Source organism: Octopus bimaculoides, chromosome 3 (genome assembly GCF_046866305.1).
Source record: "Octopus bimaculoides isolate indiv1 chromosome 3, ASM4686630v1, whole genome shotgun sequence".
Taxonomy (NCBI): Eukaryota; Metazoa; Mollusca; class Cephalopoda; order Octopoda; family Octopodidae; genus Octopus; species Octopus bimaculoides.
Genome location: NC_142930.1, coordinates 77,823,877 through 77,838,974, shown reverse-complemented (window position 1 = coordinate 77,838,974; position 15,098 = coordinate 77,823,877). Strand labels below are relative to the sequence as shown.

General features: G+C 38.9%; 1 protein-coding gene across 3 annotated transcripts in view; it reads left to right on the top strand.

Moving 5' to 3' along the window:
* Nucleotides 1-7,245, top strand: part of LOC106867515 (protein unc-45 homolog B) — a 135,453-nt gene extending 128,208 nt beyond the window's left edge. For all 3 annotated transcript variants that reach the window (XM_089349256.1, XM_089349255.1, XM_089349257.1), the window contains exons 19-21: nucleotides 1,495-1,612; nucleotides 5,412-5,558; nucleotides 6,343-7,245. In XM_089349256.1, the coding sequence (XP_089205382.1) occupies nucleotides 1,495-1,612; nucleotides 5,412-5,558; nucleotides 6,343-6,618 (541 nt within the window). In that variant the 3' untranslated portion in view covers nucleotides 6,619-7,245. The remainder of the gene's footprint in view (nucleotides 1-1,494; nucleotides 1,613-5,411; nucleotides 5,559-6,342) is intronic.
* The last annotated feature ends 7,853 nt before the right edge of the window (nucleotides 7,246-15,098 follow it).

Genomic DNA, 15,098 nt, shown 5'->3' with positions numbered 1-15,098 from the left:
TTTGTGTTGTGAGGGTCTGTATTTGTGTGGCTTGCTGTGTCATTAATGAACGCAAGTCCGCAATTTCAGAACTGGTCGGCGAAAGGAAAGGATTGGTAGTGGGAGCGGCTGGCGTCACCGTCGATACTGTGGAAAACCTATGTGGTACCTCGGCTATTTTGTCTGCTAGCTCTGCCAGTTCCTCAATGGATGTGGATTCTCGTGTGGAAGCGAGAACCACCTGCGTGTTGGAGGGCAGACGCTGGAGCAAAAGCTGCTTGAAAACTTTGTCGGGGAGGCTCTCATCTCCAAGAAGCTGCTTCATTCTTCGGAGAAACTGGGAAGGTGTTCTATCGCCCGATTCTTCGGATGTCAGAAGTTGGTGAAGTCGCTTTTGTTGGAACTCGGAAGTTCTGTTTATTAGTGTCGCTTTGAAGGTGTCGTACGACACAGAACCATGTGATGTGGTGCCATAATGAGATCGCGGACGACGTTCATGATCTCTGGTGATAGAGAACCGATTACATGCGACAGTCGAGACGCATCGCTCAGTACTCGGTGAGAAGAAAACTGAGCTTCTATGTGGTGAAACCATAATGCAGGGTCGTGCGTCCAGAATGGGGGAATTCTCCACATAATCGCCGCTTGAAATGTCATGTCGGTAGGTGATGTATTCGCCGCTGGATTCGGAAATGGGAGAGCCATTGTGTTCGTAGGAATTCTCAGTTGTTTTGTTGACAGATGATGTGCAGGCTGTTATTCTTCGCTTGAAGCTGGTTCCATGGAAGGCCGGAATTCTTTGACGGGGTCACCAAAATGTGGTATGTTTTTGTTTAGTGTCGGTGCGATAGGCATGTGTTTGCCTGTGAAATGACAAAACGATAACTGGTTTAACTATAACATTTTTTTATTTGCTGTTGTTAATAAATAATATTTGCCACTACATTCAATTTTGACAACTTGCTTCGAGTTGCTAGAAAAATGATGGAACCAGGATACATCTGGAGTTGATGTAACCTAAGATTAGATATGTTCGTGTGTGTGTGTGTGTGTTCGTTCTTTCATCATGAATAGCAGGCAACAGATCTCTTTCTCATAGTAGCAGAACACTGATTTCGGTCTGCGCACGTCAGTCTCCCTGTCTGTGTCCTTTGATGTCTTGTTGACCACTCTATTTATAAGAATCGTGGCAGCTAGAAGGACATACATACTGCAGCAGAGTTTGTACCTAAGTAGGCCAGTTGCTGTCCAGTTGAATTTCGCCTGACATTTATAAGGTCGAAGGTCAAAGGGAGATTATCAATCACTTTTTGACAGGACAAAGAAAACCTGCTTTTCGCGCCTGTTGATCGAGGTGTTTGGTCGACCGAGAATTCTTAGATTCGGTTTTGAATCTAGGCTTGGAGAAGAAAGTGTTAATTTTTACAGCTTTTTTCTTTTTTTCATGAACTCCATGCAAATTACTCTTGATGATTTTTTTCAGTTATTGAAAACATCTTAAAATTTTTGTTGCAGAAAGCGGATTTTGGCAGAAAATGGCTTTCCTCAGATCGAGCACTATCTGTATGAAGAGCATGATATGATCCAGCGAGCTGCAACAGAGTGCATATGCAATATGGTCATGAGTGAAGATGTATGTATATGCTGTGCATGTCTGTGTGCTGCTTTGGTTTTTAAAAATTATGTCTCTGACCTGTCTCATTTTTAACACTCAAACTTAACAATATCAGAATTGGATACAGATAATGACACCTTTGGAAATGGAAGCTCCTTTTTGTATGGGTTGAAGTTACAGTTAATTGAGTTAATTCCAGTGTATTGCTTTTGAAATATGAAAAATGTTACTCTATTGGCATTTGAACTTGAAAGATGTCATTGATATTGATTCAGTGCAACATCCTAGTTATCTAGAATTATATTGATTATACAAATTGAAAGGTACATCCTAGAGTCCTATAAGCACTAACTTCCATATGAAGATGCAACTTTTTTTCTTGTTAGCAACTGTATTAATCCTTTAGCATTTAAACTGGTCATATCCTACCCAAATATTCTACCTGTTTTATGTTCATATTGGTCAGATCTAGTCACACATATCTACCCTACATAGTCATTCTAAAAATAAATTATCACATCACCAAAATCTCAAAGCTACAAGATAATTTATGATTAATTCAAAACAATGTGAATAAATAAGCATTATATTTGATTGAGTAATCTGAATGCTAAAAAGTTAATGTAAAATTGTTAGTCTGAGAATCAGCTTATATGTGCTTTGAACATAACTTGAGAGCAATAATGATTTATTCTATGCTGTAAAAATGTGGTTTGAAGACATGTAAATAGAATTGTTCTTACCTCGACTTGCAATCAGGTACCACCAGCATATTGATCAATTCTTCACCCATGTTCACACAACCTCTCTCTGTCCACAACTTGTGTCTGTTGTTGCTCATATCCCCAAGAAAAACCAAATGCAGGGAAAAGCTTTTCTTCTCACTTGCTGACGTGACGTCATCTCTCATTGCTTCTAGTCTTCCTTCCACCATACACCCACCCTGATCTAAAGATCCTTGCTCCCCTATTCTGTCTTGTAATCATCCATCCACCTGAGGGGGACAACGTTCCCTTAGAGATCTCTGTAGGGTCTCAGGGCCACCTTCCCCCTCCGCTTTGTCATCGGAAGAGCCAATCACCCTTCAAATATCTAGGACGCGACGTGACATTCCATCTACTGATACATTATTCAAAGTACTGACTGCAGTTACCTTTCCTTTTTCCCACTGCTTTGTGCACCAAACATTTGGGGGTTTCACCCACACTTCATCCCCAACCTTCACAGATGTAATTGTTTCCACTTCTCATTGCTGAGGCACTATGCTCAGTTGTCTCCATTTGTATCGGAATAGGGCGCTGTGCAGGACTGACTCTTTGGCTTGCACTACCCTGGGTGACATATTATACCAGAGGACTGACTCCATAGAGGAGATTCGTCCCCTCTCAGCCATGGCTTTAATCATACGGTGGTGCTGTTCCACAATCCCATTTCCACCTGGCCTGTATGCAGTTCTGAAAAAGTGTCTTGTGCTCCATCTTCCAAGCATCTCTCTCAGCTGCTCTGAGCATAAAACTGTGCTGTTATCCATCAATAGCTCATCTACAGGCCTCCTTTCCCCAAAGACTACCTCTTTATTTCACACACACACACACACACACACTCACACACATACAATTTAATGTCATCCAGTTAATTTTATTTAATCAGTCCTTTATATTAGGCTGATATCAGCAGAGGCCACCAGCGATTGGACCAGGAGGTACCGCATTATATGTTGATCTCCTTTCTTTAGATCTACAATTTCATGCCCCGTTTCCAATGTCTCTTCCCCTATCATTACCACATTCTTCAGCTGCAGCCAAGAGAATACTTTCAGTCTTAAATAACATTAAAGTCAGGAATAGGTCTAAACTGCATACCCTGACAATCAATACCCTGCTACATTCAAAAAGTCTTCTTCATGATGTAAACTGCATGATGCAGAGCTTTGTGCTAAAATAAAAGAAGGACAAGGACATTGGTACAAAGAGAAACCTCATCGTATTGACAAGGGAGGGGAGGGGGAAGGCAGCCCTGAGACCCAACAGAGATCTTGAAGAGTATGTTGTTCCCCCCAGGTGGATGGATAATTATGAGACAGAACAGGAGAGCAGTGATCTTTAGATGGGGGGTGGGGGGCGTATGGTGGAAGGAAGACTGGAAGCGATGAGAGATAACGTCATGTCAGCAAGTGAGAAAAAAAAGTTTTTCTTTGCATTTGGTTTTTTCTGGGGATGTGAGCAGTTACAGACGCAAATTATGGACTGAAGAAGGTTGTGTGAACAATGGTGAAGAATTGATCAATCTGATGGCAGTACCTGATTGCAAGAACAATTTTATTTACATGCCTTCAAACCACAAGCTATTTTGGCATGTTGTTACTGGTTGTGAGGATACGTCCGAGAAGTAGATTTCTTAATAAATTTTGTTGTTCTTGTTCTTCATTTGTAATGGCCACAAAAATCAGAATCGGAAATGATGTGTTGAGACCATTCATTGGGGAAGCTGATGGGGTGGCAAAGTTGCAGGGAATAAAAAATGTGGCAAGTCTTATGCTTTGACTCTCTACCTGGAGATGGATGAGGCGGACCAAGAGAAAGCGGAAAAAATTGAAGAGCGGCTGTAGGTTGCGTACACAGAGGGGACTTTTAAAGCCTACAGCAAGCTCGGGTATGTTAGATGGACTGGCAAGCAGAGAGATAATAATGTGAGCGAGAGAGTAGATGGTGAAACTGGCTTTTGTTACCAACTTCCCTGACATCTGCTGCAGATGCTGGCAGAGACCATATCTCTGTATGTCTGCAGCAAATGCCAGACATCAAAACAAGATTATTGATAAATTGCGTGTGTTGACGCAAGGCGACATTTGAGACATAGTGGCAACAGTGACGATGGTTACGAGCAGGATGAAGAGGCAGGTAGAAAACAATGACAGCAAGAGTCTGGTGAGGTCTATGTTTCAGATGTTGAGGTCTGCACATTGTCAAGGAGTGCATGGAACCAAAGCTAATGGCGGTGTGTTTCCAATGCAGTCACCCTGGGCACAAAGCAAAAAACTTTTCTTTTCACTCGCTGATGTGACATTATCTCTCCTCACTCCCAGTCTTGCTTCCACCATAAAAAACACAAACAAATCTCATTTATTTTCATCTTTAATATCTTTTTGGTGTCATTTAGAAATACAATCGAGCGGTGGACTCTATTCCTCCTCACTTATGTTGAATCTCATTATTAATAAATACATTTATTATGGTCTGTTGTAGCTTACCTTACTGTTGTAAGGCTGACTAAGTCAATAATTAGACTCTTGTGATTTGAGTAATTGAGAAGACTTATATTGTCTTCTACAAGACGATATATAGAATTTGAAACTTGACACAGCCAGTTTATATAACACTTGTTAATTGTTCACTGATTCCTCCATACAGAACTGAGCAGTATCTACCTATGGTGTTGCTTATAACTAGATGAATAAGTGATAGCCACATGTTGTTTGAAAATAGCTTAACAATGGTTAGAGAAAACATGTTTTATCTTTTGTCTAGTAGCACAACACGTTACTAGAGCTGCATCAAATTAATGCATTTAATTGAGAAATTGGTGCAATATTCTATATCAAGTTTTATACAAAAAGGTTTACATACATACATCTGGATTTCAGAGCTTTGATCAAAAAGTTATCTAACATTTTAGTCGACTGATAGCCTTTTTTGTAAGGGTATTATGATATATCAGTGGTTTTGATGTGGATGGCAATTACATTGAAATATGCTGCTTATATTTTAATAGTAGATCCTTTTCTGTAGCATATTTTTATTATCATATTCTTCTTCAGGTGGCAAAACTGTTTGAAGGAGAAAATGATAGAGTGAAATTATTGTTACTTTTCACTTCCAATGAAGATCAACCAACAGCACTTGCAGCAGCTGGAGCCCTTGCAATTTTGTCCAGCAATGTTACAATATGCCAGAAAATAGTTCAGGTAAGTGATTTGTTTCCTTAATATTACTTCAGTTTGAAGGCGGTGAGCTGGCAGAAACATTAGCACGCCAGGTAAAATTCTTAGCAGTACATTCTGAGTTCAAATTCTGCCGAGGTCAACTTTGCTTTTCATCCTTTCGGGGTCAATGATTTAAGTACCGGTTGCGTACTCCAGTCGATCTAATCGACTGCCCCCCCACCAAAAAAAATTTCAGGCCTTGTACCTAGAGTAGAAAAGAATATTACTTCAGTTTAATAAGCTATGACTCCAAGCTTGCATAATATACAATTTATAAGAAGTTCTTGACCAATTCTTATAAATTTAAAATTTATATATAATTCAAAGAAAACCAAAAATAACATTAAAACGGTATCGAAAGGAGAAAAAATATTGAAAAATTGAAATTTCAATTGTAAATTCTACCCTAGCAACTTTTATAGTACTGCCATTTATTTTGTTTTGGATCTGGTACCCTCTTTGGTTTATTTTTGTGATACTCTTAAAAATTATTGTGGAAGATCTTTTAAAATTTCATTACAGGGTGAAATACTCTAGTATATCTAAGTTGAAGACCAGAATACTGGTTAGATGGTTGTCCTTTCTCCTGTTCCAGAACAATTTCTACATTACAAATCTAACAATTTATCACCTGGATTAGTTCCTAGAAACAAATATATCTTCAGTTGATATTTTTACTGTACTCCTTCAGTAACTTTTACATAGTTGTTAATACCGTATTTTTCACTTAATTATTTTTCTGGATTCTACTTTTTAACTTTTGCAGGTGAAAAACTGGATCGATCATTTGTTGGCATTGGCAGTGAATGAAGATATTCAACTACAGCACCGTGGTATTTATATTATTACCAATATGATTAGAGCAGAGAAAGATATAGCAGCAAATATAATTGAAAGTAAAATTTTAGAAGTTCTAATGGCTGTATCCAAGTTTGAAGACTCTGAAAAAGCCATGATTCGTGAATGTGCTGAGGCTGCTTTACTGAAAGCTGCAGAATATGAACTAATAAAACCAGCACAAGAAAATGGTGAAGGGAGTTAGTTGTTCAGTGTTACCTGAATATTATTTATTCTCAACAAATTACCAGAGTGTCCTCAGTTATTAGCAAAGGCAGAGGTATTGTTTTCAGTTGTGTTTGTTTGTTTGTCTGTGGACAAGATATCTCAAGAACTTCTTGATGGATTCGGATGAAACTTTCAGGGATGTTTGGTCTTGTGACTGGCATGAAATGATTAGATTTTGGGATCGATCTGGTACCAGACAAGGATTCTGGATTATTTTTCCTTTTTTTTTTACTTAAGAGTGGTTGGGTTCATTTTTAATATTCTCGTTTGTGAGGGCAGTTGAGTTCATTTCAGATATTCACATTTTAAAAATCATCTTGGCGGAGGTTTGCACTCTCTGAGTGCTCTTAAATTTTTTTGTTTGTTTTGATATTAGAAATAATGCAGTTCAGGTGTTCTTAATGTATATGTTTCAAACCAATAGAGTAAACAGACAAGTTTAGACAGTTATTGAATAATTATGATTCCAATGGAGTCAACTAAGAGTGAACAGAATGGTGTAGTTACAGTATAGTTACTATGGAATGTGTTTCCTCTGTTCTGTTCTGATTTCCTTTCATTCTGTTTATGGGTATGATATTAAATAAAAGTAAATATCTTACAAGATGTGTCTGTGATGTCATTTTAATTTCTGGTAGATCCAATTTGTTTCAACTCATATTGGTCAAGCCCATTAAAAATGTATAAATGTCACTACATAGTTTCAACTCCTTTAAATTTTTTATTTCTATTTTAGTGACTATTGGGGAGATTAATAAATTATTTGTTTTACTTATTTGTAAATATTTTTATTATTCACTTTTCTCTCGCTGTCTTTTTCTCTTGCTCTTTGCCTCTCCCGTCAACTAACCACATGATGCATTTGGCCTTAGTGCATTATATTACTCCTCGCTTCTTTCTTCTATACTCACATTTCTCCCTTTCTCTTTCTCTCACCTTTATTCCACCTCACCTCCCCCTCTCTAACAAGCTGATTTAAATTTTGTTTAAATATCACCATAGGAAATGTGTTATTCAATTGGGTATACAACTAAATTTTACTATTGAAGAATTGTGCACATCATTGGATTGTCAGTTAAGCTTAAGTGTACATAAAGACAGGTGTACCATAAAGTTAAAATAGAACAAAATACTGGAATTTATCTTTCAAGAAAATTAGAAAATTAAATACATATTCCAACTAAATGAAATAAACACAAAAACACATCCAATAATGACTCATAATACAAATTAATCAAAATTTGTCACTCACCTTACAGGTAATTTAAAAATACAGGTAAATATAAAATAAAACAAGGTAAATTTTTTTAAATATTTATAAACTCATGTGGAAAGGGTAGACCCAGGAAGATATGGGATGAAGTGGTAAGAAAGGATCTACAGCTGTTGGGACTCACAGAGGGGATGACAAGGGGCTGAAACTCCTGGTGGTTTGCCGTGCATGAAAAGGCATATCAAGCTGAGTGAAAGTGTGGTTGTTCTTGCATCTTTCTCCAGCTGAGCATTCCTAATTTTGCAGGCTCATAGGTGCTGGTGCCATGTAAAAAGCACCTGTACTAGTGTCACGTAAATGCATCTGCACTGGTACTGTGTAAAAGCACCCAGCACACTCTGTAAAGTGGTTGGTTTTAGGAAGAACACCTAGCTATAGAAACCATGCCAAAACGGACATGGAGTCTGGACAGCTCCTGTCAAACTGTCCAACCCATGCCAACATGGAAAATGGGACATTAATTGATGATGATGGTGATGACACACACACATACACAAGAGTATTCATATGGAATCTTGTAAAGCACCCCATTCTACATAATGCAACTTTGCAAAATGTACATTGGAAAGATGTTTCAATTGACCAACCAGTGGGAGCTTTCCTTTTTTGTTGCTCTTGACACTGCTTTTTGCAACCATCAAAATTATGGAGTTCAGCTGAATTCAAGGAGATATCCCTCTGGCAGGCTTTAACTTATAACAATAAGATATTTATGTATGAGTATCATCATCATCATCGTTTAACGTCCACTTTCCATGCTAGCATGGGTTGGACAATTTGACTGAGAACTGGTGAAACCGGATGGCAACACCGGCCTCCAATCTGATTTGGCAGAGTTTCTACAGCTGGATGCCCTTCCTAACGCCAACCACTCAGAGAGTGTAGCGGGTGCTTTTACGTGTCACCAGCACAAAGGCCAGTCAGGTGGTACTGGCAACGGCCATGTTCAAAATGGTGTATTTTATGTGCCACCCACACAAGAGCCAGTCCAGGGGCACTGGCAACGAGCTCGCTCGAAAATCCTTACACATGTCACGGGCAGAAGTGCCAGAAATGCGACGCTGGGCACAGGTGCTATCCTGATTTCGTTATCCACTTGCCCCAATAAGTCTTCACAAGCTGAGTTTCGTGTCCAATGAAGGAGACGACATTGGCACGGGTGCCAGTCGTCGAATTTAGTTCGATTTCACTTGCCTCAACAAGTCTTCGCAAGCGGAGTTTAGTGTCCAATGTAGGAAAGGTACGCATGAGTGGGCTGAGTTCAGTTGAAGGAACACAAATTCTGCAGAAACTTTAATACAAAATTATTTATGTTTATCATTTACAACAATATTGTCACTAATTTGGATGACAGAACAGGTATTTACACAACATTAACAGTTCAACAATAAGAGAGAGGTGAGTTGTTTGTCTAGTAGCATAACAGCAGAGTTCATTGGAACAATTTGGTTGATTCTTGCAGTGTAGCTGTGTCATTGCCACCAATGTTGTTGTCGTTGTTCATTGCCTTGATTGCTATGGACACTGCTCTGGTCTGCTGGTTATTTTTAGTGTGTCTGTCAAACAAAAAGATGCAAAAAACCAATTTGCTTGATAAGATTCTGTTTATTCAAGGTGGTGAACTGGCAGAAATGTTAGCACATTGGGTGAAATATTTAGTGGTATTTCGTTTGTCTTTACATTCTGAGTTCAAATTCCATCAAGGTCAACTTAGCCTTTCATCCTTTTGGAGTCGATAAATTAAGTAGCAGTTGTGTACTCTGGTTGATCTAATTGACTGGCCCACTCCCCAAAAATTTTGGGCCTTGTGTCTAGAGTACAAAAGAAAAGATTCTGTTTATCAGATGTTCCAGTATCAGTGTCTTAGTGACATTATCAATATTTGAGTGAATCATATTCATATTTAGTTGTCTTTTGCCTTGGATGCATTGATTTAGATTTGATTTCTAGGTGTTTTGGGACAACCAAATATTCCTGCTACAAGACTTTCTACGATTGAAATGATCAATAACAGCAAATTGAACGAAATGAGAATGATGCAGGAAGTGCAAGTTTGAAGTGTCTGCAGAAATATGCATTAGATAGAAAAAACTAGTTAAATGGCATAAATGGTGATCAGCTGAATAGAACTGGAGTACTGACAGAAGATATATTCCATGCACATCACAGTGCTGTCTTTTACATGAAGTACTGTATATGCTGGAAGTGCAAAAATTTGCATTACCAAGAGTGAAAAAATGCAAGAAAATACAGAATTAGGCCAGTGTATAATTGAAAGGTGGCTGGTATCTTCTATCTGTGGTAATTTTATGTATAGCTATGACTGTGTTTGTTAAGTGCCTGTGTGCATGTTAAATATATACTTGTCCAGACGTATGTGTACGTGAGCAGGAAGAAGAAACCGTGTGAGAAAAAAGAAAGTCATTTTTTAGTTAGTATTTTTTTTTATTTTCAGAATAACTTACTACTTCACTGGAGAAAGCACTTGTTGACTAACCTTATTCTTGTTATTGGAGCAAATGGAGGCATCAGTGGAAGAATGTGCTGATGTTGGGTTCATTTGATGGAGTGGATGTTGTTTGAGGTTCAAGATGAGTCAATTTAAGGTGGTTGATGCTGACCAAGTCTTTTTTCAAGAGAAACTTATTGGTTGTGTTGTTGGGTATCGATGGGATTGATCAGCAGTGTTTAGTGTGTTTGAGACATGATTGCCAGTGCATTGACAGAGATAGTAGTGCTATGTGTAAGGCTGTGATAACAGAAAAATTGACAAAGGAAAATACATTCACAGAGACATTTCAGCAGTGTTGTTAAGTGTGTTGTTAAACTCCATAGCATTCTTGATGAGGTGGTATATTGACATCTTGGTGGCTTGTTGAACTTGCAAAAGTAAACCAAAGTCAGTTTGTGAGAACTGACTAACAGGGGAGTTGGCTGACCAGCTGAATGAAAAGACACAGAGAAACAACTGTGATAACTAACCAATGAAGCAGTTGTTTCCTCCCACCACTCTCACTCTCACTAGCTCACTTTCTTTTCTCTACAACACTCTATCTATCATTTTCCCTGCTGGTAGAATGACGAGAACACAAACTATACAAGGAAAATCTACTATATCTCTCTTTACTTCCCATGCTTTAAAAATTATATACCAGCCCTTTATGGTTTGGTTATATAGGAAGTAACAGTAATAAATATTCGTTTACAATTTTGATCACTGTTCTTCTTTAATCATGCACATCTGCAACAGCAATACAATTGGTAACTGCCAACTCCAACATATATCATAATACATACCATTACAATTGACGACCCTCGGCTACAACAAATAACAATTCGTTACAAATGCTACAACTGGTGATCCCGACTTATAAAGAACTTGCTGCCCCGACTTAAAAAGAACTCACTAACCCAACGCTAAAAAGAATTACTGCCTTTCAGATACTGCATGTTCCATTACATCATCACATACATTTGGTGACCTGAGCTAAAAGAAATACGGGCAGCTGTCAGAAGTGAAAGTAGAAAAATCTGAGTTGAAATCTGTTTCTTTGGCTACTGACTGGCTGGAGCTATAAACCTTCGTTAATTTACATTGTTTATTTACGTATCACCACGCTCATGTTCAGTTTAAACTTTATAAATAAATATATTTTTGCATTATTCATTATTGTTTTTAAAAATAAATCACATACACCAATCAGCACCACCAATAATGTTGGCTATCAGGTTAAAACACAGTGGGTATTTGGTGCTTTGGAAAGGGATACAAGAAGATGTTTTTTGGTGGAAGTGGAAGACCAGTCTGCAGACACTCTTTTAGAAATTATACAAGAGCATATATTGTCTGGTACGACTATAATTTCTGACCTCTGGCATTCATATAATATGCTCAATCAGCTAGGATATTGACATTTGACTGTTAATCATTCCATAAATTTTGTTGATCCGGTAACATTTGCCACAACCAACCACATAGAATGCTTATGGAATCGCAACAAAAGAACAAAAGAGAAAATGGAACAGCCCCAAATTTACTTCAATCACATCTCATTGAATTCATGTGGCGTTATGAGATAGCTCCGGCCAGTCAGTAGCCAAAGAAACAGATTTCAACTGAAACCAGCAGTAACGTTCCTTGTTTTTAGTCCCAGATTTAACGAAGTTTGACGTCAGATTTTTCTACTTCCACTTCTGACAGCTAATACCATGACAGTGCCGAAATACGGCCTTTATTTTCAACAGCCTTTGCTAAGCTTCAACAGATGTCATACCAGACAAAAGAATGACAGCCTTCGTCAACACTCTTTACTCTTTTACTTATTTCAGTCATTTGACTACAGCCATGCTGGAGTACCGCCTTTAGTTGAGCAAATCGACCCCAGGACTTATTCTTTGTAAGCCTAGTACTTATTCTATCGGTCTCTTTTGCCAAACCGCTAAGTTACAGGGACATAAACACACCATCATCAGTTATTAAGCGATGTTGGGGGGACAAACACAGACACAGAAACATACACACACATACATATATACAATGGGCTTATTTCAGTTTCCGTCTACCAAATCCACTCACAAGGCTTCTTTGGTTGGCCCAAGGTGCCACATGGTGGGCTACTTACCACACAACCACTCCTGCACCTATGCACTAATATGCACCTTTATCAGCTTAATGTACGGCCTCAATCTAACTCCATACCATCCACTGACAATCAGATTTTGCAGTTACTATTCAAGTGCCACAAATGTACTCCACTTTCAAGCCACAACTTTCATTCTACTTGTTACAGAACATGTTACAGAAAGCTCTATACTATGATGCACAGTGTAATTCACTATGATGCAACACTGCCAACGCACAAAGAATTCACTGACCATGGAAGCATGGTCAGTTACCTGCCCAGAAACTAACTGGAAGAAATATGGAAGCCCACACATGCAACCTTTTTGGTACACACACACTTCTCGTCTTGTCCCAATGTACAGACACTGCATTATCTACAAACTTTTCTGCAAATTTAAGACTCTCGTTCTGACTTTCAACAACCTCTTTTTCTTTGCATGCACACCTTTTTTCACTTTTCTGTAGTTGACTTTTATAAAGGACACTATTTTCAGCTAAGTTTGTCACTTTTGTTTATTCATTTGTATACTGTTCCTTCCTTTTGCTGCACCACACAATGTTCATACACACATGCATGCTGACACTGTCACATTCATGCACTACATCATGCCTTTCTTGCTTGTTTCTCATCCTCTCAGTGCCCTTGTAGATGCAACTTACCTCTATTAGACCCTTGGTCGGTCATGTATTTAATGGAGAGAGTGGTTTGTACAACGCGCCAGCATGCCTCACTTTCACTTTCAAAGCATTCAATACCTCAATCACTGGCATATTCAACACTGTATTTGTAATCAATGCACTAGCATACTGCCTCAGCCTTGCACCTAGTTATGCACATGCATGTACCTTTCCTTGGTGCCTGGCCTTGTGCATGCATTTACACACACGCACACACCTCTATTTTTCCCTATTTGCTTTGTTTTCAACATGTCTGTACCCACACAGCGCTTTTCCCGACTAGATGCACGTCAGATGTTCACATGCTCTCTGCACTCATGTTTAGACATAACTTCCCTCTGTTAGACCCCTGTTTGGTCATGTAATAAATGGAGAAAGTTACCTGTCTCATGCATCACTCCAGCATGCCACACTGTCTTGCTAACCTCAACAATTATCCATGACAACAGCGCCAGACACATTTTGCTTCTGAAAAGCCTTCAAGGCATTTCACACACTGCAATCTTGCAAGAAAATCTATGATATCATGATATCACTCGCTCACTTCAGCCTATTTTACAGTAAATTTTAATATGTGCACCTGCACCCGCTAACTCATCCCCACACTGCCCAGTCACTGACTGCACATTTTTACATGCAAAGCAACACTGCTATTCAAACCTTTTGGAATAGAAAATTGTCCGGTATACACTTCAATGATATTCTCTCATTGATATGTGAAATTTTCTTAGCATGTACAATTCGCTACATATCCCTATCACTAATATAAGTAAAATTCCTAGTGGACATATGTGCCTTGATTAGTAACCATTTTGATACAGACTATATAGAAAGACTACTATATTAAATTGGGCAAATCTTCCTTGCTTGTGCCCTGGTTAGCTTCAAGCCATGAAATAGCTCCATTGGTACTGCACCCCCCCCCCCATGTCTTCATTGATCTTTCTCAGCATATGTTTGCTTGCCAGCCCTATTTCTGATTACGCTGGATTAATTAGGTGGCACTTGGAGTTAGAGGCAAAGTTTGGTCTGTGGTCTTTGATGGTGAATAAGGCATTCCTCTTAGCTAATGCTTCCACCCTATCAGCTATACCTAGACTGCTGGCTTCGTTGTTGATACTAGTATATGTGTGTAGGGGGAGCTTGTCTATATTTCTGTGTATTGTTATCCTCTAGAAGCTGATCATATATACATACACATATGCATATATATGATTGTGTATATATATATATATATATATGTGTGTGTGTGTGTGTGTGTGTAAACCTCTGTACCTGGCTTTCATTGACATGGAGAAAGCCTTCGACAGGGTCCCCTGATCTCTCATCTAGTGGTCAATGAGGAAACTAGGGATAGAAGAATGGCTAGTGAGAGCTGTGCGAGCCATGAACAGAGACGCTGTCAGTAAGGTGAGGGTTGGCAATGAGTACAGTGAAGAATTCCGGGTGGAGGTAGGGGTCCACCAAGGTTCTGTCCTCAGGCCCCTCCTATTTATCATAATCCTCCAGGCTATAACACAGGAATTCAAGACAGGATGCCCCTGGGAGCTCCTCTATGCTGATGACCTTGCACTAATTGCTGAGTCACTATCAGAACTAGAGGAGAAGTTTCAGGTGTGGAAGCAAGGACTAGAATCGAAGGGCCTTAGAGTCAACCTAGCTAAAACCAAGTCCTAATAAGTAGGAAGGCAGACAAAACACAAACGCCTTCAGGTAGATGGCACTGCTCGATCTGTAGAAAAGGCATGGGTAGAAACTCTATAAGATGCACCCAATGCAAGCTATGGACACATAAGAGGTGCAGCAATATCAAAGGAAGGTTAACTAGGAAGTAAGTTTTCGTTTGTAGCAGATGTTCAGGAGCTATAAACACTGTGAATGT